At 64.9% G+C, this 21108-nt stretch overlaps 2 protein-coding genes across 6 annotated transcripts; both read right to left on the bottom strand.

The window, feature by feature from the left end:
- Positions 1-980: 980 nt before the first annotated feature.
- Positions 981-13535, bottom strand: TCIRG1 (T cell immune regulator 1, ATPase H+ transporting V0 subunit a3). 4 transcript variants are annotated; one of them, XM_070565667.1, is made up of 20 exons: positions 13418-13535; positions 10868-10988; positions 10396-10474; positions 9280-9500; positions 9110-9195; positions 8676-8802; positions 8516-8598; positions 8174-8267; positions 7738-7950; positions 6999-7143; positions 3894-4033; positions 3666-3823; positions 3503-3593; positions 2831-2949; positions 2532-2745; positions 2088-2228; positions 1822-1926; positions 1631-1748; positions 1225-1402; positions 981-1133 (listed from the first exon to the last, which is right to left on the bottom strand). In XM_070565667.1, the coding sequence occupies exons 2-20, from the start codon at positions 10982-10984 to the stop codon at positions 1058-1060; spliced, it is 2505 nt and encodes an 834-aa protein (XP_070421768.1). In that variant the 5' UTR covers positions 10985-10988; positions 13418-13535; the 3' UTR covers positions 981-1057. The 4 variants fall into 4 exon arrangements, with proteins under 4 accessions (XP_070421768.1, XP_070421770.1, XP_070421771.1 ...); XM_070565669.1 differs by having other exon boundaries at positions 2100-2228; XM_070565670.1 differs by having other exon boundaries at positions 2100-2228; positions 12806-13506.
- A 2433-nt stretch (positions 13536-15968) lies between these two features.
- NDUFS8 (NADH:ubiquinone oxidoreductase core subunit S8) lies at positions 15969-20648 on the bottom strand. Of its 2 annotated transcripts, none has more exons than XM_070565665.1 (7): positions 20032-20648; positions 18922-18979; positions 18782-18832; positions 18164-18253; positions 17893-18065; positions 16248-16376; positions 15969-16158 (listed from the first exon to the last, which is right to left on the bottom strand). In XM_070565665.1, the coding sequence occupies exons 2-7, from the start codon at positions 18977-18979 to the stop codon at positions 16027-16029; spliced, it is 633 nt and encodes a 210-aa protein (XP_070421766.1). In that variant the 5' UTR covers positions 20032-20648; the 3' UTR covers positions 15969-16026. The 2 variants fall into 2 exon arrangements, with proteins under 2 accessions (XP_070421766.1, XP_070421767.1); XM_070565666.1 differs by lacking the exon at positions 20032-20648 and adding an exon at positions 19620-19828.
- Positions 20649-21108: the final 460 nt, after the last annotated feature.

Genomic DNA, 21108 nt, shown 5'->3' with positions numbered 1-21108 from the left:
ATGCGTGTGGGATTGACACGAAGCCCTTTGGACCCCAGCCCGGCATCTGGGGGCCCTGAGCAGGGCAGTCCCAGACCCGAGGGACAGGCTCCTCCCAGCCGCTGGCCAGATGAGAGCCACAGGGATGGGGCCGAGCCACCCGCTCACTGTGCCCAGGGCGTCTCCGGCCTCAAAGTGGCCTTTGTTTCAGGGGCCTCCCGCCGGAATAACCACTTTGCACTTCCTTGGCCGGAGAAAGCGAGCCTCTGAGCAGCTCTGGCTCTGCCTCCCGGCCCTGGTGCTGGGACCCAGACCAGAGAGACCTGCAGGATGAAGGACAGCCTCCGGGGAGTGGGACCGCCCACCCAGGAGGGACGGAAAGGCAGGGCCTGCAGGCCGGCTCAGCTCTCTGCCTGACCCTCGGGGCCCCAGGCAACTCCTGGGCTGCCCTGGACAACCTCTGCCCTTCTCTGCAAGACGGTGACCTCGGCTGTGTGTGACACCACTGCCCTGTGTGGAGTGCCTGGTCAGGCTCGGGGGCATGGGAATATCGGCCTGCTCGTGCCAGCACCATCCTCCACGCCTAGGAGTGTGTGGGATGGGGAACTCACTCTCTCTCGCCCAGCCTGGGAAGACCCTCATTGTGAGCTAGGATGTGCTGGAAACATGCCTCCTTGGTCCTAGTTCCGCCCCCTTCTCCCCAAGAGGCCGGGATTATTGCACATGTGCTCATGGTCCTCTCCCCAACCTCGCGAGGCCCCAGATCCTAGACGGGACCCCCCCACCCTCCCGCACCCCACACCAACCTCAGCTGCAAAGGAAGGTGGAAGGGAGACAGACACAGGCTGGCGTGGGATCCATGGAACCGAAAGAGGGTCACAGGGACAGGAGCAGCCCACGCCCAGAGGCCGGGGCCCTGCTGCTTCTGGTGCCCGCTCAGGCTCTGCCACACCCAGCCTCCCCAGCCCCTGACGTTCCAGGCTGGACCAAGACACGGCTCCTGAGCTTGCTGCTCTTTATTCCTTTCCTGCCTCAGCGAGGGGAGAGCAGGGGTCGTGGGCATGGCCACAGGTGGGCGCTACTCCTCCACGGCGAAGGAGAACGGGCTCAGCTTGTAGCCAGTGCCTGAGTAGAACTTGTTCTGGAACTCCACCCTGTGGGGGTGAGAGCGGAGAGCTGGTGAGGGCAGCCCCCGCCTGCCCCGCCCCGCCCCGCGCCGCCCAGGCCAGCGGGCAGGCTGCTCACCAGTGCAGCCGCAGTGCGTGCAGGAAGGCCGAGAGCCCCTCCATCACCAGCAGGATGGCCACCGTCAGCACAGCGAAGGCGGCAAAGATGGGGACCAGCACCACGGCCATCACGCCTATCTTGTTGCCCATGCGCAGGCCCGTGCGCATCACCATGGCCCACAGCACCTCCGACAGCTCTGTGGGTGGATGGGGGCAGTGAGGACCAGGGCGACGGGGTGCCCACCCAGCCCCCTGGACAGCCTGAAGCCCCCCCTTCCTGTGGGGCCAGTGGGGGACCCCACCCCCACTTTACAGAAGGGGATACTGAGGCTCAGAGAAGTGACCCGCCCAGGCCCCCGGGCAGCAGCTGTGCATGTGTGAGACATAGCCAGGTGACAGCCACCCACAGCAGCCAGGTCACTCACGGGCGTGGGCCAGGCTCAGGGCCCAGAGGCGCAGGTATGAGGCCGTGTTGGAGATGCAGCCCAGGCAGAACTCGATGGTGTGGATGGCCTGATGCATGACCACCTCGGAGGGGACAAACTGGGGGGGCGGGCGGCCGTGAGGGGCAAGCCGGGCCAGCAGCCACCCCCTACTCAGGACGGCCCCCACCTACCTCAGCCTCTTCTTCGGGCCCCGGGCAGCCCACCTTCTCCTCATCAGAGCCCCAGGCAGCCTCGGACGGGTTGGAGGCGTCCAGAAGCCCAGTCTGGTCCTCATCCTGAGGTAGAAGCAGGAGTGTCAGCAGGCCCCAGCCCCAGATGGGGCCCAGCCCACCCGTTCCTGCCGGCTCACAGCCACCCTGGGAACCCTTGAGGGGTTGAGGGTTGGGTCACAGCCTGGCAGCGGCCCCACCTCCCGAACAGCCCTCCTGCCACGTGCCCCGGGCTCTACCAGCTGTCGGCCAGTGGGCCTCTTCCGTGATCGGCGGCGGTGCTGCCTGAACAGGAACAAGGGCGTGCCAAGCAGCAGGACAGGCACCATGGCCAGGGCCAGGACCACCAGAGCAGACTGCACCATCTCCTGCAGGCAGGGACGAGAGTCAGGGGGCCTGGGAGCGCGTGGGGCCCTCGTCCCCAGGACCCTCACTAAGCAGGGACATCACCCCGTCCAAAATCTTTCTGGGGGAGAAGGGGCCCCAGGCTTCCAGCACCTACTGTGCGCCACCCCCACTGGGAGCTTCACACCATCTCCAGACCAACCTCCCTGTTTCACGGCCTCAGGCCTGTACCCCGTTTCTCAGAGGAGGATCCTGAAGCTCTGAGTGGCCCAGTGACCGGGGGACCCCATGAGGGGGTGTGAGCCCACTCCCCCGCCGCAGCCCACCTGCCCGGTGAAGAGTGGCCGGTTGGTGGGGCTCCGGGAGAAGAGAAACATGTTGATGAAGTGGATGAGGATGCTGGGGGCTGAGGCGGCGCTGGCGGACGTGTAGCACAGCCACTTGTAGAAGACCAGGAAGACGAGGTAGCCGAACAGCCCCAGCAGGAAGACCAGCTCGGGCAGCGTCTCCAGCAGCAGCCGGTATGGCTGGCGGAAGTGCCTGGGGCAGGAGGAGGGCCGGGTCACCCAGCCGCCCTGGCCCTGGCCCTGGCCGGCCCCGCGCCCCCCGGAGCCAGGGCCCTCACAAGTGGTTGAAGACTCCCAGGACCACCCCGAAGGCCATGTGGGTGACCCCCAGGATGACGGACATCTTCATCTTGAAAGAGTTGAGGAAGCTCAGGTGGTTGACGGCCAGGCTCCAGACCTGGGAGGCGGGAAGGGCGGGTGTCACTCTCCTCGGCCTGTTTGCCCCCTGGGGGCCTCGGTACAATCTGTCACTCACCAGCCAAGGGGCAGCAGAGGGGAATGGTTGAGAGCACAGATTGGGCCAGACAACAGGGACCCAAACCCCAGCTCTCCCTAGCGGGGTGACCTTGGGCACACCATCTCCTGTGCCTCAGTTTCCCGGTGTGTAAAATGGGGACATGCTTACGTGCACCTTAGGGAGCTGTCAGGAGTCACGAGACTGAATATAAAGTCATTTCCCATAACGGGCTCAGCACGCGCCCGCATGGAGGGGGCTGCAGTGGGACCCCAATGCCACCCCCGTTACACGTGCTTCTCTGCTTTGGGAAGTGGCCGGGCTGCAGTGGGCCCAGCAGGGCCAGCTCTCCTCTGTCCGGGTCCCTGTGCCTCCAGCACCCAGAACTGCGCCTGGCACCCAGGAGGGGCTCAGCCAGCCATGGCTGGAGGAGTGAGGGAGCCCGGGACCCCACACCCGCCTGCCCGCCCCACCCGTGCCGGGAGCCAGGACTCACGGGGTCGATGCCGAAGGGGTAGGGTCCCCGGAAGACGCCGGAGACGTTGGGGTCCAGGGTGAGCAGCGGATGCTGCGCCAGGAACTCATCGCTGCGGTGACAGTAGCAGGGGTGAGGGGCAGCGGGGCATGGGGGGGGCAGGGTGGGCGCGGCCGGGCCTCACCTCCAGCCAGACTGGTCGACCATGGCCGACACGTTCCAGCCCGAGCGGAAGATGACGGTGGCGCGGCTGAAGCACTCGTTGTAGATGAAGCCGGTGTAGACGGAGAACAGGCCCATTAGCAGGAGCAGGTAGCGGCCGCCGAAGAAGGTGCGCCAGATCTGGGGTGGGGGGACCATGAGGGACTGCCCGCCCCCCCGGGCCCCGCCAGGACCCCACGCCGCCCCTCACCTCGTTCTGCGCCGTCTTCACGGCCGGCCGGTTCTCAGCCAGCACCATGGCCAGGGCGAAGAGGAACATGAGCAGGCCGTGGCCCACGTCGCCAAACATCACGGCAAACAGGAACGGGAAGGTGACGATGGTGTAGGGCGCTGCGGGCAGAGGGGCCAGGTGTCAGCCAGGACGCCCGCAGAGAAGCCACACGTCTCTGTCCAAGACGCCACAGAGGCCTGAACCCAGGCTCTGGGCCCCCAGGAAACGCGATGGTGGTGTGTGCGAGGCAGGGAGGCCTCGTTCAAGAGCCTGCCACATACTAGCTGTGTGACCTTAGACCAGTGACTTAACCTCTCTGAACCTTCATTTCCCCATCTGTAAAATGGAGATAACAATACGACCACATCGGAGAGGGCTCTCATCAATGAGTTTATCGGTGGGCAATACCTGGCCCCTGGAAGCACTCGGTGCAAAGCTAGTAGTTTGAGCTCTTACCATTTACAAGAAGAGCCTTAAGCAGAACACATAAAGAACAGAGAGCCCAGTGGCAGTCCTGGCTGGCACAGGGCAAGTTCTAGAAGGCTGAGTGGGTCACTTAACCTCTGAGGTCTCAGTTTCCCTTCAGTAAAATGGAAGAAATTCCTCATGGGTGTTAGGGTTCCAAAGCGCAGCCTGTTATGGGCTGAACTGTGTGCCCCTCAAGCAGATACGTTGGCGTCCTCACCGCCAGCCCCTCAGAAGGTGGCAAGTAAAACTGAGGTCGACGGGCGGGGCTCACCTGCCATGTGACTGGTGTCCTTATAAAAAGGGGAAATTTGGACACAGACACATACACTGGGGAACCCCGTACGAACACGAGGACGGCAGCTACACACCAAGGAGACAGGCCTGGAGCAGACTCCCCCCACGGGCCTCAGGGGAGGCAGCCCTGCCCCCACCTTGACTTCGGCCAGCAGGCCAGCCTCCAGGACCGGAGACAACCAGCCCAGCAAACTCTGGCCTCCCCAAGCTCTTGCTCTGAGAGCTGCGGGCACATTGTCACCCGGGGACACTGGTGATGGCACCTGCTCGAACTGGAGTGGCATCTGCTCACGCAGAGGCACCAAGCACAGGCGAAATGGGGTAGGGGCCCAGATCAAGCTCTGGGATGCTGGGCCTGCGGGTCGACAGGTCCCAGGGGACCACATGTGACCCTGGTCACTGTCCCCACGGCCTCAGAGTCCATCCTCATGTCCTGCCTGTACCTACTGGCTGAGGCAGGACCCCTCCCGGGCCTATGACTAAGGCCCCTCCCAAAAGGGGCCCCACCACGGCTCACCCCGACACCCATTCTTTGGGCTTATGTAGACACCCACTGTGGCCCCTACCCGGGACATGGGGGATGCTGGGCCGGTGGCCACATGGAAGCCAGCCTGCCACAGGGAGGGCGGTGTCTGGAGGGAGAGGAGCCAGGCGGAGGACACACCAGGGACCACAGATCTCAGGTGTGCAGAGGGGGCCAGGGAGGAAGGAGAGCCAAGCAGGAGCTACGCTGGACCCATGGACGGGTGCCGGCAAGTGGGACAGGGCTGCCACCAACTAGCTCCAGCCTGATAGGGGTGGGTACCATGTTGCCAATTCTCTTACTTTTTGTGGAAATCTTGGGAAAATGCAAACTTTTGTAAAAACTCCCATTTCAAACATTGGCACCCGCTGCAGACACCCTGATGCTCTGCCCAGGCACCCACAGTGTCCTTGCCAGCTCCGTGCATCCCTCCAGCTCGGCAGCTCTCCTGAGACAGCGCAATGGGTCCCTTGCAGAGGAGCAGCCAGGGGAGCACCCAGGCAGAAGGGCCTGGACCTGACAACCTCTGCCACCCGTGACGGGGGCTGGCCAAGGACCACAGGTGTGGGTGTCAGCCCTGCCTTGGCTTCGAAGAGGACATACCAGGATGTCACTTATGCTCCAGAGCCCCTGCAGGGTCAGGCTGAGGCGGGACTTCACCTGAGATCAGCTCTGCTCAGCTCTCCCCTCCCCGCCTGCCCCCACTCCCCACCCCCTCAGCTCTCCCCTCCCCACCTGCCCCCCCATCCCCACCCCTCAGTTCTCCTCTCCCCGCCTGCTCCCCCAGCCCCACCCCTCAGCTTCTCCCCTCCCCGCCTGCCCCCACTCCCCACCCCCTCAGCTCTCCCCTCCCCACCTGCTCCCTCAGCCCCACCCCTCAGCTCTCCCCTCCCCACCTGCTCCCCCCTCCCCACCCCTCAGCTTCTCCCCTCCCCGCCTGCTCCCCCATCCCCACCCCTCAGCTCTCCCCTCCCCGCCTGCCCCCCCATCCCCACCCCTCAGCTTCTCCCCTCCCCGCCTGCCCCCCCATCCCCACCCCTCAGCTTCTCCCCTCCCCGCCTGCTCCCCCAGCCCCACCCCTCAGCTTCTCCCCTCCCCACCTGCTCCCCCAGCCCCACCCCTCAGCTTCTCCCCTCCCCACCTGCTCCCCCATCCCCACCCCTCAGCTTCTCCCCTCCCCACCTGCTCCCCCATCCCCACCCCTCAGCTTCTCCCCTCCCCACCTGCCCCCCCATGCCCTGTGGTCCCTTCCTGGCTTCTCCCGGGAACACCTCTTTTAACAGACCACTCACACCAGAGTCCCCAAGTCAGGGTCTGCTTCTGGGAGAACCCCACCTAAGACGGCACCCAATTCAAACTCCTTAAAAAAGACATGAGGCCAAACACGTGGGGCCAAACATGACGCCTCGGCAGGCTGACTGTGGCCTCGCGGACTGCTGGTCTGCAACCCCTGCCCATCGTCCCATCTCCCAGCCCTGCTCTGAGGTCTGTGCTGTCATTGTCCCCACTGTGCAGATGAAGAAACTGAGGCTCAGAGAAGCAGATGCCTATCAAAGTGAGTGAGTTGGACCTCAGCCCTGGGCCAGTCCAATGGCAAAGCTGCCGTTCTCTGCACAACCCCGCGCCGGCTCCCTCGTAAGCCTAACGAGAGAGGGTTTGCTGGGGATAAATAAAGCCCCCTAACTGGGCCCCCCTAGAAGGCGACGGGGAGGGAGCCCTTCAGCTCAGGTGGGCGGGACAGGCCCCATGTGGAGAGGCTGCCCTCCCCTCCCTGCACCACCCCCTGGCCAGGCGCTCACCGGGGTTGACCTCCTGGTAGCGGCCCACACCATAGGCGTCCACGATGCCCTGGAAGCTGGCCGTGAAGCGGTTGGTGCGGACGAGCGTGGGGGGCATGTCCCGGCAGGGGATGCGGTGCACCACGGCGCTCACACCCGCCTCGCTCTGCGGCCCAGCAGGCAGGCAGGCAGGCAGGCAGAAAGACAGACAGACAGACAGACAGAAAGGTGAGCCTGAGGGAGGGGCCTCCAGGGACCCTCGGCCCCCAGCCAGGCCCAGCTGGAGAGGGCAGCATCGTGGGGGCAGCCCGCCCCTCCCTGTGGAATAGAAGGACCAGCCCCAATTCAGAGGCATCCAGGGAGAGCCAGAGACCAGCTTGGGGCCCAGAAGTATGCTACTGCCTTTCCAGGTGGCCCAGGACGGGGAGCCCCGTGGTCACAGTGGAGCACGCACTGTGCACCAGCAGCCTGTGGTCTGTTCACACTACAGCGCCCCCTCGGGCAGGATCACAGCACCCCTTTCACAGAAGAGCCTGAAGCTCCTCCAGTTGCCTGAGGTCACGGCCACTGCCCAGGGCAGCTGGACTGGGACCTGGTTTCTGACTTCATGGGCTGTGACGGCCCATCCCAGGGGCCCTGGGAGTCAGCGGAGGGCTTGCCCGGGCAACGAGGGAGGGCTCCTGGGGGAGGTGGGGGCCCTGCATAGCGGGGCTCTGGGAATGGGAGGTGTGCCTAAGGTGGAACAGGCGCCCGCGCTCACCGAGCTGTCCTGCAGCGCCTGCTGCAGCGTGGGCAGGTCGCGGGCTGCGCACCAGGCCTCGGCAATGAGGCATTTGTGTGTGGCGCTCACGCTGCACTGGTTCAGCGCCAGGTACACGGCCTTCATCTTGTGGATCTGCACCTGCCAGGGCGGCAGCAGCCGCTGCACGCGGCCCAGCACCTGGCTCAGGAAGCGCTCTGTCTCCCCCAGGACCTAGGCCAGAGCGGGCGGTCAGGGGAGCCAGCTGGGGGGGGGGGGAATGGGGGAGGGGCAGGTTGGGGGTGGAGGTGGGGAGCAAGCCAGGGCAGGTGGGGGGTCAGGGGGAGCGAAGGGGGGGCAGGAGGGGCGGGAGGGGGCAGGAGGGGGCAGGATGGGGCAGGTGGGAGGCAGGAGGGGTGGGCAGGGGCAGGCCAGTGTCCCCTGGGCAGGCGCCCACCTCCAGCAGCTCATGGCTCTGCTGCTGCAGCTGCTGCAGGGCTGCGTGCCGGGCCTCCTCCTGCTCCTCGAACGGGAAGACGTGGCAGTGAAAGCTGCGGAGGGGGGAGGGCGACATGAGTGGGGGCCCAGAGGTTCTGGGCTATGCAGAGGCTCAGTCTAAAAGGAGCTCACAGGGCAGTGCTGGCAACAGGGTGGGCCTGGTGGAGGTGATATGCAGGGGCAGGGTGGGAACAGGGCTGGCTCAGTGGAGGTGACATGCAGGGGGCAGGGCGGGCTCGGTGGAGGTGATACCCTGGGGCCTGGGCACAAGGGCGGCGGGTGGCCAGCCCCTGGGGCTCACCAGTTAGTGATCTTGAGAATCTTCTGCCCGATCTGCTCGCCCCAGTAGGAGATGAGGAAGGTCATCCAGGTCGCAGGCTCGCCCTGCCAAGCAGGCTCAGTTTACCCCACAGTCCCGGCTGGGCCCCAGAGGCGTCCCACCTGGTACCCAGCCCGCTCACCGTCACCGGGTCCTGCAGCGGCTGCTCTGTCTCCCGGAAGCTGGCAATGAGGAAGCCGCGGCAGGCCCTCCAGAGCAGGCGCTCCAGGGCGGCGGCCTTGTGCGGCTCCACGGCACCTGCCACGAAGCTGCGGCCGGCAGGCTGAGCGGGGGCCTCCAACCCCCTCCCGCCTCGCCCCGGCCAGGCCCTGCCCGGGATGGTCAACCGGGCACACTGGCCCTGCCCCAGGGAGCAGGCACGACCCCCCAGGCAGGGCCAGAAGAGGAGAAACCCCCATGGGCGAAGAAACTTCCAGGCCTGAGGGAGGAGGCAATGGCCATCTGAGGGCGGCTGAGGGAGAGCACTGGACAAGGAGTCTGAGCTGGGCTGGGCACGGCCCGGCAGTTAGAGCCTCTGTGGTGACAGGAAAGAGCATGAACCCGCCCCTCACTTACTTGACCCTCAGGTCCTGGTGCGGCCCCCTGGGGTCCTGGAGCAGGGGGGTCCTTTCTGAAGACCGATCTGTGTCAGTGGCCACCAACTAGGAAGCGAGAAGCACCGTGAGCCCCAGCCCGGATGGGGCCTGGACCCCGGCCCCCTCAAGCCCCGCCCGGGCTGGACTGACCGGAGGGCAGTGGCCCTGGCCCAGCACGGCCTCGTGGAGCTGCAGCTGGTGCAGCTGGGCCCGCAGGGTCTGCTGGTTGCCCCGCACATCCCGGAGCTCCTGCGCCAGGCGATCCGTCTCCTCCTGGATGCGCAGCAGGTCGCGGGGCGGCGGCGCGGGCAGCGCGCCCTCAGGCGGGGACAGCGCCAGCCCAGCCCGCCACACCTCCTCCTGCAGGAAGGCTGGGTGCAGAGGGACAGGTGTCAGGGGAGGCCACTCCGGGGCCAGCTAATGGCCACTGTTAGCCAAAGGCTCACATCTAGGGGATCCCAAACGCTGCCCCAAACGCCACTGGCGACCAGCAAACTGACTCACTGAGTCCGAGAACCCCAGGAAAACCCCAAGCCAAACCTCCATCCCCACAGGTCCGCTCCCCTATCTCTGAGCTCATCTAGGCTGCTCTCTGTCCCCAGTCCCTTGGCCACCGCCCAGGCCGGGGCCTGGGTCCCACACGCAGCCTCCTGGGCTCTGAGATGAGGACTTGCATGGAGGCCCACAAGGTACCTGCCCAATTCCCTAAAAGCTGTCAATCAAGCTAATAACCCATCACACAAACGTGCTCCATCCTCCCACCTTGGAGAAAGTAGGGGGCTCGGTCCCTTGGTTCCTCCTCCTGAGAGGGGCTGCTGATGGGACCCAAGGCAGGGGGCCCTTTGGCCAGGGTCTAAGAAGGAGTTGCTCCTTGGGGGCACCTGACCCTAGATCCTGGCCTCGGCCTCCAGCCCGCCCCCCGCCCCAGTCCATCTACAGCAGAGAAAGCTGTCTGTACCTCTCCCCTGCTTAGAAACCGCGATTGGAGGCTCCCTGCACCCAGAGAACAAATTCCCAGGCCCGCATGTGGTATTCGAGGCCCTTCCAAGCCAGCCCTGGCCTGGGCCCTCTGCTCAGCTCCTCCCAGGCTGCCCCGTTCTCAAGAAGACCCCACAGATCCCAGCTGCCCTGTCCTGGCTCTGCAGGGCCTGGCCTGGACCTCCCTTCTCTGCCCTCTACCTGGGCGACCCTCTTTCTTTCAGAGCAAGCTTGATGGGCACCTCCACCAGGAAGCCTGCCTGGGCTGCAGGCCTGGGGCCAACTCACTGAAGGTTTTCTCCAGCTCCTCGCAGCGCCGAACATCCATCACGAAGCGTCTTTGGAAGGCGCTCACTGACGCGTTGAGCTGTGGTGGCCGCACAGAGGGGTCAATCTTCTGGGGAGGGCCGGGGAGGTCCCCCTACCCTGGGGCCCAGGGCTGGCTCTCCTCAGGCCGTCGCTGCCTCGCCCAAAAGGCACTGAGCACACCGTGAACCTCCAGGTGCCCAGCTGGAGACAGACCAGACCCCACATGTTCCAGGGAGGGCGCGGCAGGGCCAAGGAGGCCTGGCTGACCCCAGGCCAGGGCAGGGTGGCCTCTGCCATGAATAAAGCTGACGTTCCTAAGTGCAGAGCACAGCATCCATGGCAGAGGCTGTGGGATGCAAGCAGGGCTGGGGGCCGTTATCGGGGGAGCCGGCCCACCATGTAGAATGCCTATGGACGACGCCCCCCCCAAAGCCCGTCCCGAGCCACTCACGTCTCTGAACTCCACGAGGCCCAGCTCGCCGAGCTGGCTCACACAGGTGTAGGCAGCAGCTGTGGGCAGGAAGAGCTGGACCAGCGCCACCTCCTCACTCCGGAACATGGAGCCCATGGTCCTGGGGGGTGGGTGGGGGGTGGGGGGGTTCAGTCGGGGGCAGGCCACAGACAGTTCCCTACCGGGTAGGAATCCCATACACCCCCATGTATGTAATCCTGAAAGGAACTGCTCCCACCCCCAGCTGACAGATGGGGAAACTGAGACCCACGAAGGCTCCAGGGGATGCTGAGGTCACACAGGAAGTAAGCCGAGCAGCTGTAAGCAGAGCCCAGCCTGGCTGACCCCACAGCCCAACTTTGAGCTCTTTCCCAGCCAGCTTGGCCCTCTCTGAGGCCCCCGTCCCCGACCCCTGGGGGCTCCTGGAGACACCAGCTCTCCTCACACCTGGCCTCTGCTCCGGCTGTCCCTCCTCTGCGACCTGCCCCCGCCCTGGATCCTACTCATCCTCGGGGCCCCAGCAGCCGGCCTCCTGACGGCTGCAGCCTCGCAGGCCCCGAGCCCTTGTCTTTCCACCCCAGGGAGCATCTGCGACAACCAGCACCCAGGGCTGAGGTCGGGCCTGTCCCCACAGGCAGTGGGAGCCCCCCTCCCCGCTCCCTGCGGTGGCTGTGTGTGTTGAGGGCGTGGGGGTCTCCACTGGGTCCCCAGGGGCAGAGAGGACAGAGGGGGGACCGTCCTCTGAGGCCCCGGCTGCCCGGTGGTTGTGGGGAGAAGCGGGAGGGGCCTTCCAGGTGTTGAAACCGACGAAAGTGAAACTGTGGAAACAAACGGGCAGGAAGGGCCGGGCCGGCCTTGCTCAAGCGCCCGCCTGGGGAGGGCTGGGTGGCCTCCAACGGGCTCTGCAGATGCCCCGGCCCACAAGCTGCGGCTCCCGGCTGCTGCTCCGGGGACCCACAGCCAGCCACTTCCCCTCTGTGAGACTCAGTTTCCTAGCTCTCAAATTGGGGGCAAGGGCGGGGGTCGGGCACGGGTGAGGGCCCCGCCAAGAGGGTGAATGTTTGGTGCCAGAGTGCCCTGCTTGCTGTCCTGGCAAGATGGGGCCTCCCAGCTGGTCACTTCCTCCCCTGGGCCTGGTTTACTTAAGCCTAAACAGGGAACGTGCCCTGTCCCCAGCCTGGGAGGGGAGAGAATGTCGGAGGTTGCTGAACTGCTGGGACCCAGACAGGACAGCGAGGGGTGGGCAGGAGGGGCCGAGTTTTCTTCCTGAAGGGCCAGGGACCAGGGCTCGGAGCCCCGCCCAAGCTGTGATTGGCTGTGTGCCCTTGAGGGAGTCTGTGGCCCTCTCTGAGCCTTCATTTCTTCAGGTGAATGGGACTTGGCCACCCCCAGCAGAGACAAGCCGTGGGTGGAGAGATGACAAAAACACCCAGAGCCTCCACATAACCCCTTCACCCAAACTACCTCACTTAAACCTAACGGCACTCCTTGGGGTGAGGGCATTGTGACCCTGTCTTATAGACGGGTCAACTGAGAGCTGGAGAGACATGGTCCAAGACCAGATGGCGGCCAAGCCAGGCGGAGCCAGACCCTGGGGCTGCAGCACACTATGTGCTCAGGGGAGGGCTGCTCTCCGCCCTGAGCCCCCCAAAAAGCTGGGCTGGCCAAACGGGGGGGTGGGGTAGGGAGCCAGGTCTGAGGATCCAGAGGGTGCAGCAGTCCTGGACAGAATCTGTGGCAAAGCCAGCATGGTCCCCCGACTCACACGGCCCTCGAGCCTGGGCACTTCCCTTGGGTGGGATGAGCTGTGGTGGGCGCCGGTGTGTAGGGACCTGGTCAGACCCCTCCCCTGGCATGTGAGGCCTCCATGAGCTCAGCCCCTACCCCTCTTCCTCTCTGGCCTCTGCCGGAGCCAGGGGCTACCCCAGTCCCGTTTACCGAGCAAACGAAGGGGCCCGGGTCCGCGGCCTTCAGGGTCCAGACTCCAGCCCACTCCTCACTCTGTGCCCCTCTCCTCCTGGTCCCTCAGGAGGCTGGAGGCTAATGCGGATTCCTCCAGAAACCCATCAGATGTCCCCCTCAGCCTGTGGCCCACGACGATGAGCTGGACTGGAGGAGAGAGTCTGCAGCCTCCCTCATTCCAGACTTTTAGGCTCTGGAACCGGAAGGACCCCGCTGGCCTCTAGCTCTTCCTAGTTGGGTGGGCCTCAGTTTCCTCATCTGTAGAATGGGTCCTCCCTCCGAAGAAGATGCAGCAAAGAAAGCTCAGAGCGCCACCAGGCCCCACGGAGGAGGGCTCGAGCGTTGTTAGCCGCTGCTAACACCCAGCCGCCGCCGCCGCCTCCTCCTCCTCTTCCTCTTCCTCCTCCTCCTCCTCCCGCCCCATCGCCTCTGTGGCCCCCGGTAAAGCCTGACGCCCGGCGGGCCGGTGGACCGCGCGGCATCCACTGACCCAGCTGGAGGGGAGTCCAGGACCCCCTTCCCGGGGCAGGGGGAGGCGGGGGTGGCGCGCACAGCTCGGGGCTCTGCAGCCCCGGGCGGGGCACTCACCCGCGTCGGCCGCCCGCGGCGCGCTCCGCTCGGCGATCCCGGCTCTGAGCTCCGGGCCGCGGCGCCCACGCCGCTCCCTCTCCCCGGAGGGCGGGGCCGGGGCGGGGCCAGGGAAGCTCCGCCCCCTCCGGATTCCCCCGCCCCCGCCGCGGGGTCCCGGGAGCCGCCGAGCGGGGCGGGGACTTGCCAGCCTGGCCTCCCGGCCCGAGGCCGAGCCCATTCTGGGCGCGGAGCAGCCGCAATGGGGGGAGGCGCCAAGCCCAGGCCGCTCCCCACCCCCCCCCCCTCCCCGGCACCTACAGGGCTCGCTGGGCCCACGGCTGATGGGACCCCAACACACTCAGGCCGGGGCCCAAACCACGTGGGTCCCCAGCACGCTCCGCCCACTCTGGGCCCCCGCCCCCTTGCGTGAGGCCGCGGGTTACCCCGGGTCCTCACACCTTCCTGCCTCCGACCACCCAGCGTAGGGCCCCGGGCTTCAGGCCCAGTGCTCTGCGCCGTTGGGTGGGTGGCTGCCTCTCTCTGGGCCTCTTTCCTCAATGGCAGCGGGACATTAAAGGCCGGGCCATGGTCGTGTTGCCTCCACTGAGGGCCCCACACCCAGCAGGTGCTGCGGCTCCATCTGCGGACGAGGGTGTCCGGTGGCTCTGCTCCTACTTAGTTCCATGCAGGTCACCCCGCCCCGCTACCACTGAACTGGGGCTCCTGACCGTCCAGCTACCTGCACTTCGGGCAGGCCGGGCCCGTTCCTCCTGGGGACCAGAGGGGCGACGGGGCCCTCAGCTCCCGTGACTCTTGAACCCCACACTGCAAGGGCCTTTGAAGGGTGGGGGAGGGGTGGGCAAGTGCAGTCTTAAAGCTGGGGCTAGAAACTGAGTCATGGCCAAGGTCAGCGTCCTCAGAAAAGTAGGGGACACATCCTGGGCATTGTAGGGCTGTTTCTAAGGGGGACCCTCAACACAGCAAAGTGCGCACCTGCAGGGCCTCAGGTCCATACTTCGGGGTGTAAGGGTAGATGGAACTGTCGTGTTACGAAATGCCGATAGACTGCAGTCCTGACGCGGAAGGCGGCCTCCGTGTCGGTGAGGGAGATCCCAGGCAGGCGCCGGGTAGGTCTGACCCATTTTCATAAAAGTATTCTATTCACCCGCATACAGATACAGGCCCCACGCCCGTTATCTGGGCTGCTTATGTCTGGGAAAAGCGAATCAGAAGTGAGTTAGGATTTTCAGGCCTGCCTTGGGCCTACAGAGCTCCTGCATCCCACAGCCACCGGGACTAGCAGTGGGCTGGACACACGGACACTTCTGCACCTGACTGCCCAGCCCGGCCTGGTGTCAGCAGTATCTGAGGAAAAAGGCTCCCTGGGAATGACCTGGGCAATGGCTGGGTTTCTTGCTGGCAGGCCCTCTCAGAGCCTTGGATGTGCTCACATGCAGGGCCTGCCCCAGAGGGCAGAGGGCACTTGGGGCATTTCTCACCCATACTGGTCCACAGAACACCCTTCCCCTCTTTTTTCTAAAAAACTTCTCCTTCCCCTCCCCAAAGCCCCCCAGTACATAGTTGCACACTCCAGTTGTGGGTCCTTTTAGTTGTGGCATGGGGAATGCCGCCTCAGTGTGGCCATGTCCGTGCCCAGGATTCAAACCGGTGAAACCCTGGGCCGCCGAAGCGGAGCGTGTGAACTTAACCACTCGGCCACGGGGCGGGCACCCCCACCCCTTCTTTCCAAGAAGCATCTTGGGAAATTAGAGTTTTGTAAAAAGTACTTTTGGAAATGATGGAGGACTGCGAGCTCCCAGATCTGAGTTAGTTTTTCCATTGGATACACGCTGTGTGATCCTGAGCAAGTCACTTCACCTCTCTGAGCCAGTTTCCTCACTGCTGAGAATGTACTGAAATCTTCTCATGGTGCCAAGCACCAAGTGCCAGGGGGCTGTCCTGGGCCACTCCCACCGGCACTGGGCTATGTGGGCCCCACGCAGAACCACACTACTTCTCTGAGGTTGCATGGCAGGAAGTCCTGAGCAGCAGAAGCCGAGCCAGCAGCCTGGCCTGGGGAACTTGGGGAGGAAAGGGGATGTGGCTGGAGATGAGGCAAGGCCAGCTCAGGAGCAGCAGGGTGTGTGTCACCCCTCGTGACTGTCACCTCAGGGCAGGTTCCCCACCCCCATCAAGGCTGCCCCGGCCTTTCTGAGTTGCTGCCACTTGGTGTACTTCTACCCAAGGCCTTGGGAGGCTCTACCTACGTCCTCAGGGTCTGCGTGGTGGGGGGCCCTCAGGAGAAGGCACGCAGGGTACCCGCCCCTGACACTGAGGATTATGGGAATAGCAGACCTGAGCTGCCCTCGGCCTGCTGAGTCTCAGGGAGCATCCCAGGAAGACGGGTGGGCAATGGGGCTGTGGTGGGCTGGGGCCCAGCATGGGGAGCCCCTGACGGGTCCCAGAGCCCCCCCACGAAGGCCAGCCAGCTCTGCGGGTCCCACTGAGGGGCCTGGGTGAGGCTGTGGCGGTCCCGGCCCAGACAGGGGACGCACGACAGAGGCGGTGGCAGGGGTCAGAGCTTTTTATTGCGCAGCAGGGCTGCAGGTGGCCAGCCGGCCGGGGCGTCACCGGTAGAGGTAGTCGGCCTGGATGTTGGCGGCGATCTCGGCCTCCCACTTGTCCCCGTTGTTCAGCAGCTTCTCCTTGTTGTACAGAAGCTCCTCGTGCGTCTCCGTGGAGAACTCGAAATTGGGGCCCTGCGAGGGGGTAGGGGGGGCGTAGACACGGCCAGGTCAGGCCCCTCCAAGGAGCCTCTGCCCCGGTCCCCCACCCTGGGCCCGCTCACCTCCACGATGGCGTCCACAGGGCAGGCCTCCTGGCAGAAGCCGCAGTAGATGCACTTGGTCATATCGATGTCATAGCGCGTGGTCCGGCGGCTGCCGTCCGCCCTCGGCTCGGCCTCGATGGTGATGGCCTGGGGGGGACGGCTCAGGGTGCTGCCACCTGCCAGCCATGCCCGGCCCCGGGGAGCAGGGGCCACCCCTCACCGCTCATCCCCACGCCTGCCCCCCGTGGGGGGCTCACCCCCTGGGGGCCTACAGAGCGGCCCCTCCGTCATCCACTCACGGCCCAGACGCACCTTTCCTGACTCCTCTCAAGTTAGCCTCTACCTAGCACTTGCCCTAGCTGGCGCTTTTCCGGATTATTCGTTTGTTAACTGCCAGGATCCTCCTGCCTGAGAACATAAGTCCCACGAGGGGAGGGCAGCTGCCTGCTTTGTTCACTGCAGCACCTGGAGCCCCAAGGGTCTCACCCTATAAAAAAGGCTCACTAACCATTGCTTGTGGGAGGAAACACCCTCCCAGTTACGTTTGGGTCTCCTCATTTAATGGACGAGCAAACTGAGGCTCAGAGAGGTTGAGAGGCTTTCCAAAGCCACACAGCGAGTGAGGGGCAGAGCCCAGCCTCGAAGGCCGGTCCTTCACTCTACGTGCCAGGGCACAGCCTTGTGCTGGGGGGGGCGGGGGGGAAGGGGTGGCCGGGGCCTCCCACAGCCAGGAGGACTTCTAAGGGGCATGGCAAAGGCCTTCACACGTCCCTAGGAATGTAATGCCCACTGCTCACAGTGGGGCCTCTGGCTCATAGCCCCATTTCTTGGTGCCTCAGTTTCCCCTACCTATACCAACGGGAACGAGAATGTAGCTCCCAGAGCGGCTGTAGAGATTAAGTGAGATCATGTAAGTCGTGAGCTCGGCCCAGCGCCTGGTCCATGGGCCACCCTCACACCTGGAAGCCGTGACTGTTATCTGTGCTGCTGTTTTGGGCTCTCCGACCTTCTCCAGGTCGGTGGCTGCGCTGGAGATCGCAAGGCCACAGCCTGCGGCCTGGAGGACCTGGGAGCAGTCTGGATGAGCCAGGACTCAGACAGAAGCTGTCCTGACTCACAGAGCCGAGGACATGAGTAACCGCTGTGCCCGCTGGCACGCCCACACACCTGCACGGGAGCTGTGATCGTGTCCTCCCGTCTCTATACCAACAGCCCCCCACTCCAGGCAGCCCGCCTGGGACCCTCCAACAGAACCAAACGTGGGGGGCTCAAAGGCACTGCAACCAGAGGTGACAAGAGCCTCGCGGTGGCGTGTGTCTGGCGTGTGTCTGGCCCTGTGATGGGCACACAGGCAGGGCTCCTGGACCTGCTGCTGTGTCCAGGAAAAAGTGGAGATCCTCAGGTTTCATGTCTCTGACCAGACCCCCCAGGGCAGGACCCACACGTGTCACGAGGCCAGCTCAGGACTGGACGCTTTATCCTGCTGACTCACTGACTCTGGGATGGCCCCGGCAACATGGCCTCATGGTTCCCGTTCAGAAGAGGGAAGTGGCTCAGAGAGGGAAAGGGACTTTCCTGGGGACACACAGCCAGCAGGGGAGCCAGGCTCTAGGCACAGTGGCAGGGGGCGGGGGGTGGTGGTCAGCTGGGGTTAGGGGCTCACCTGGGCGGGGCAGACAGCCTCACAAAGCTTGCAGGCAATGCAACGCTCCTCCCCAGATGGGTAGCGGCGCAGTGCATGCTCCCCTCGGAAGCGGGGGCTCAGCGGACCCTTCTCAAACGGGTAGTTGATGGTGGCCGGCTCCCGGAACAGGTAGCTCAGAGTCATGCCCAGGCCTGTGGGCGGCACAGGCGTGGTGGGTGAGGGCCCCTCCTCCCAGACACAGGGTGCCCACCCCCAGCCCGCCTCCCCCTCCCCCTCCCCCAGGGCCCACCTCGGATGAGCTCGGTCCACAGCAGGGTCTGAGCCGCCCGGTCAGTCACGGACTTCATGTCCATTGAGGGTTCCCGCAGGTTCACGTACTCTGCAGGGGAGGTGGACAGAGGGGCTGTGGCAGGGGGCCGCCAACAGGCCCTCCCCAAGGACCCCAGCGCAGGGAGGTGAGGCCAGGCCCCCCTTGCAGGTACAACAGGGGCACGCTCATTCACTGAACCCTCCCCGCCTCAGCAGGCGCCCCGCAAGGCCGGCCTCTGGCCCTCGGCAGTCCTCGCTTCTCCCTGAGCCTGTGCGGCTGTCCAAGCCCAGGAGCCGAGGCGGGTGGGAAGGGGCTTGGGAGCCGGAGTCCAGGTGGAGAGGGATGGCAGCTCCCTCCAGGTCCCTGAGCTCTGAGATCACACTGTGTGGCCACGGGGAAAGCCCCAGCCCCCTGCAATGATGGACTCTGCCCCCACGAATCATATTCAGTCTGGATCACCATCCTCATTTTAGAGGGGAAGCTGAGGCTCAGAGCGCGGGCGCCCCCAGCAAAGCCGACACTAGAATCCAGGCTCCTCCCCTGTCTCTGGCGGGACCCTGATCAGAGAGGCTGAGGTTCCAGGCGCCCAGGACTCACTGTAGGTGGCTGCCACCGCGCTGCTGTGGAGGCTCCGGCCACCAGGATGCCCTGCAAGGAGAGGGGTTACGCTGTGCAGCTGCGACCTCTGCCGGGAACCCGGGCTCCCCCACAGCCAGGAAAGGCTCCCCAGGTCCTACCTGCACGTGCAGCCTGGGCCAGGGCCCGGAGCAGCGTGGGTGTAGTCAGGTAGCGCATCTGCAGGCACGGAGAGGGAGGATGGCATGGGTGGGGCCCAGCCCCGCCCCCCCCCCCCTCGCCAGGAACTCCGGCACTGCAGGTGCCACTGTGTCATCTTGTGCCCTCCTCACCCCCATTCCCGTCGGGGGCACAGCACTGCCCAGCCCTCCAACCTGACCCAGCTCAGCTGGGCTCAGATTTAGGGACTACCTGAGACCCAATGTCCTATCTATCTCGCCTTCTAAGAAATCTGTAGACTTCCCAACCCCCTCCCTTCCCCATCAGAGCTCCCCTCCCCCGTACATCCTGCCCAAACTTGACTCAAATACCACCACCAGGAGCCACCCGCATTTATGACCGCTCCCTGTTGTGCTGGGGGTCGCACGCACTGTCACTGTGTCCTTACGAGGCCCCCACGAGGCAGGCACAGCAGAGACACAGCTGGGTCATGTTAAGTGACTTGCCCAAAGTCACACACTAGGGGGTGGCAACAGGACAGGGACCGGGGCAGGCCCCTCCCTTCACACCCCGAGCCCTCCCCCGCTGGAAACCCTTTAAGGGTTTCCATAACTCTTAAGATAACACTCTTTCCCCTGCATCACGGCTCTTCTGGAACCGTCTCCCTGGCTGCCCAGTGACCTTGGGCAGGGGAGGTCACCTAGCCTTCCTCATCCGTGAAATGGGGGTCATGAGAATGGACTTCGTAGCGCCAAGGGTTTAGCCTGGAGCCCGGCGCTTAGCCCGGAGCTCCAAAGTGCCCCTTCCTTGCCCTGTGACTCTAGCGGGCCCGCTTCTTTTGACCACTGACTCCACCGCAAGGCGCCCAGCCCGGCACCGTCCCCAACCTTCCCCATGACCTCTGACCCCACTGAAGCAGGCGGCGCATGCGCCCCGAGGGCGCCGGCTGGCCAGGGCGCCAGCTGCACGCTCAAGGACACAGAGGCAGCGCGTTCTGAGCGGCCGAGATGAAGGGCGGGCGCAGAGCTGGCGGGGCCAACGGAGATACTACATTCGCCCCCGACGCCGCGCCGCCCAGGCTCGGCCTTAACAGCCGAGCCCCGAACACCCACCTTGAAGCCCTGCCGCTCCTTCCCGTGCCTAGCGGCCTGTCCGCCGAGAGGCGGAGCCTACATTCTGGGACGCTGCCATTGCGCTGGCCGGCTTCGCCTCTGCCGCGTTGATCCTTCATGGTGTAGTCTGATTGGCCAATGCGCACTGAAAGAGGCGGGATCTAGAAATGTCTTTTCTCTGATTGGCTGGGGAAGAGCGAGCGCTTGAAGTTACGTAGAGCGCCGCCATGTTGGATTGGAGAGACCAATAAGCGAGGACGCCCGCTCCGCTGGGGGCGGGGCATCCGGGGCGTGGTTTAGGAAGCGGCTCCGGGTCTGACCGGGCGTCCTGGGTCGGACGGAGGAAACCCGCTCGGCCTCGGCGCGGAGGGCGTGATGACGGTGATGAGACTCGCGGGCGGCAGTGTTTCTGCGCGCAGCCGTGCCTGCTCCGTGCTAAACCTTCCCTCAGGCTGCTTCATTTAGTCCTCATAGCAGGCGCGTGTGGAGGAACGATTATTCTCGCTTTACAGATGGGGAAACTGAGGCACGGGCTTGTTTAGTCCCTTTGCCCTAGCCGGAGAGCTTCGAAGTGCGGCCGCCTGCCGCGTTCCGGCATCTATATGCCTCCGGAGCCCGTCCCTCAACAGCCCCCAAACCCGTGTTTCCTCCCAAAGGGACCTCGGAGGCCACCTCTGCATCTAGGGAAGTGGGAGGTGGTCAGGGAAGACTTTCTGGAGGAGGTGATGTCCAAGCTGAGGCCGAGTAGGAGCTCGGCAGGCCAGGAAGGGCAGAGAGAGCATGCCAGCGTGTGTGCAGAGGTCCTCCCACGGGGACATGTCACATGTTTTGGAAGAGGACAAGGACAGGCTGAGGGGCCTCCGAAGGCCGGTTCCGGGTCCAGACTTGTGGGCTATAGGGAGCCACTGACGGGGTTCCGGCTGAGGGCTGCCCTGGTCCAGAGAGCTTTGGGAAGACCCGGGGATGTGCTGAGCAGGGCCAGGCCTGGGGGGAGAGGGTGGGTGATGGATGACCCCTGGCTGGCCATCAGTGTGTGGATCGCCCGAGTTCTGCAGCATTGGAGTGTTGTCAGGACTT

This window comes from Equus przewalskii, chromosome 11 (assembly GCF_037783145.1).
Source record: "Equus przewalskii isolate Varuska chromosome 11, EquPr2, whole genome shotgun sequence".
NCBI classification, from domain to species: domain Eukaryota; kingdom Metazoa; phylum Chordata; class Mammalia; order Perissodactyla; family Equidae; genus Equus; species Equus przewalskii.
This window is presented reverse-complemented; position numbering and strand designations above follow the sequence as displayed.

What these genes read in the sequence shown, in the direction of transcription:
- TCIRG1 (XM_070565667.1), bottom strand. Translation starts at nt 10,984, where the DNA reads ATGGGCTCCATGTTCCGGAGTGAGGAGGTGGCGCTGGTCCAGCTCTTC. An exon ending in ACCCCTTCGGCATCGACCCC is followed by an intron (nt 2,950 to 3,502) that starts GTGAGTCCTGGC and finishes CCCGCCTCCCAG; the next exon opens with GTCTGGAGCCTGGCCGTCAA. An exon ending in CCTGAGCCTGGCCCACGCCC is followed by an intron (nt 1,403 to 1,630) that starts GTGAGTGACCTG and finishes ATCCACCCACAG; the next exon opens with AGCTGTCGGAGGTGCTGTGG.
- NDUFS8 (XM_070565665.1), bottom strand. Translation starts at nt 18,979, where the DNA reads ATGCGCTACCTGACTACACCCACGCTGCTCCGGGCCCTGGCCCAGGCT. An exon ending in CGCGGTGGCAGCCACCTACA is followed by an intron (nt 18,254 to 18,781) that starts GTGAGTCCTGGG and finishes CCTCCCCTGCAG; the next exon opens with AGTACGTGAACCTGCGGGAA. An exon ending in GTGGACCGAGCTCATCCGAG is followed by an intron (nt 18,066 to 18,163) that starts GTGGGCCCTGGG and finishes TGCCGCCCACAG; the next exon opens with GCCTGGGCATGACTCTGAGC.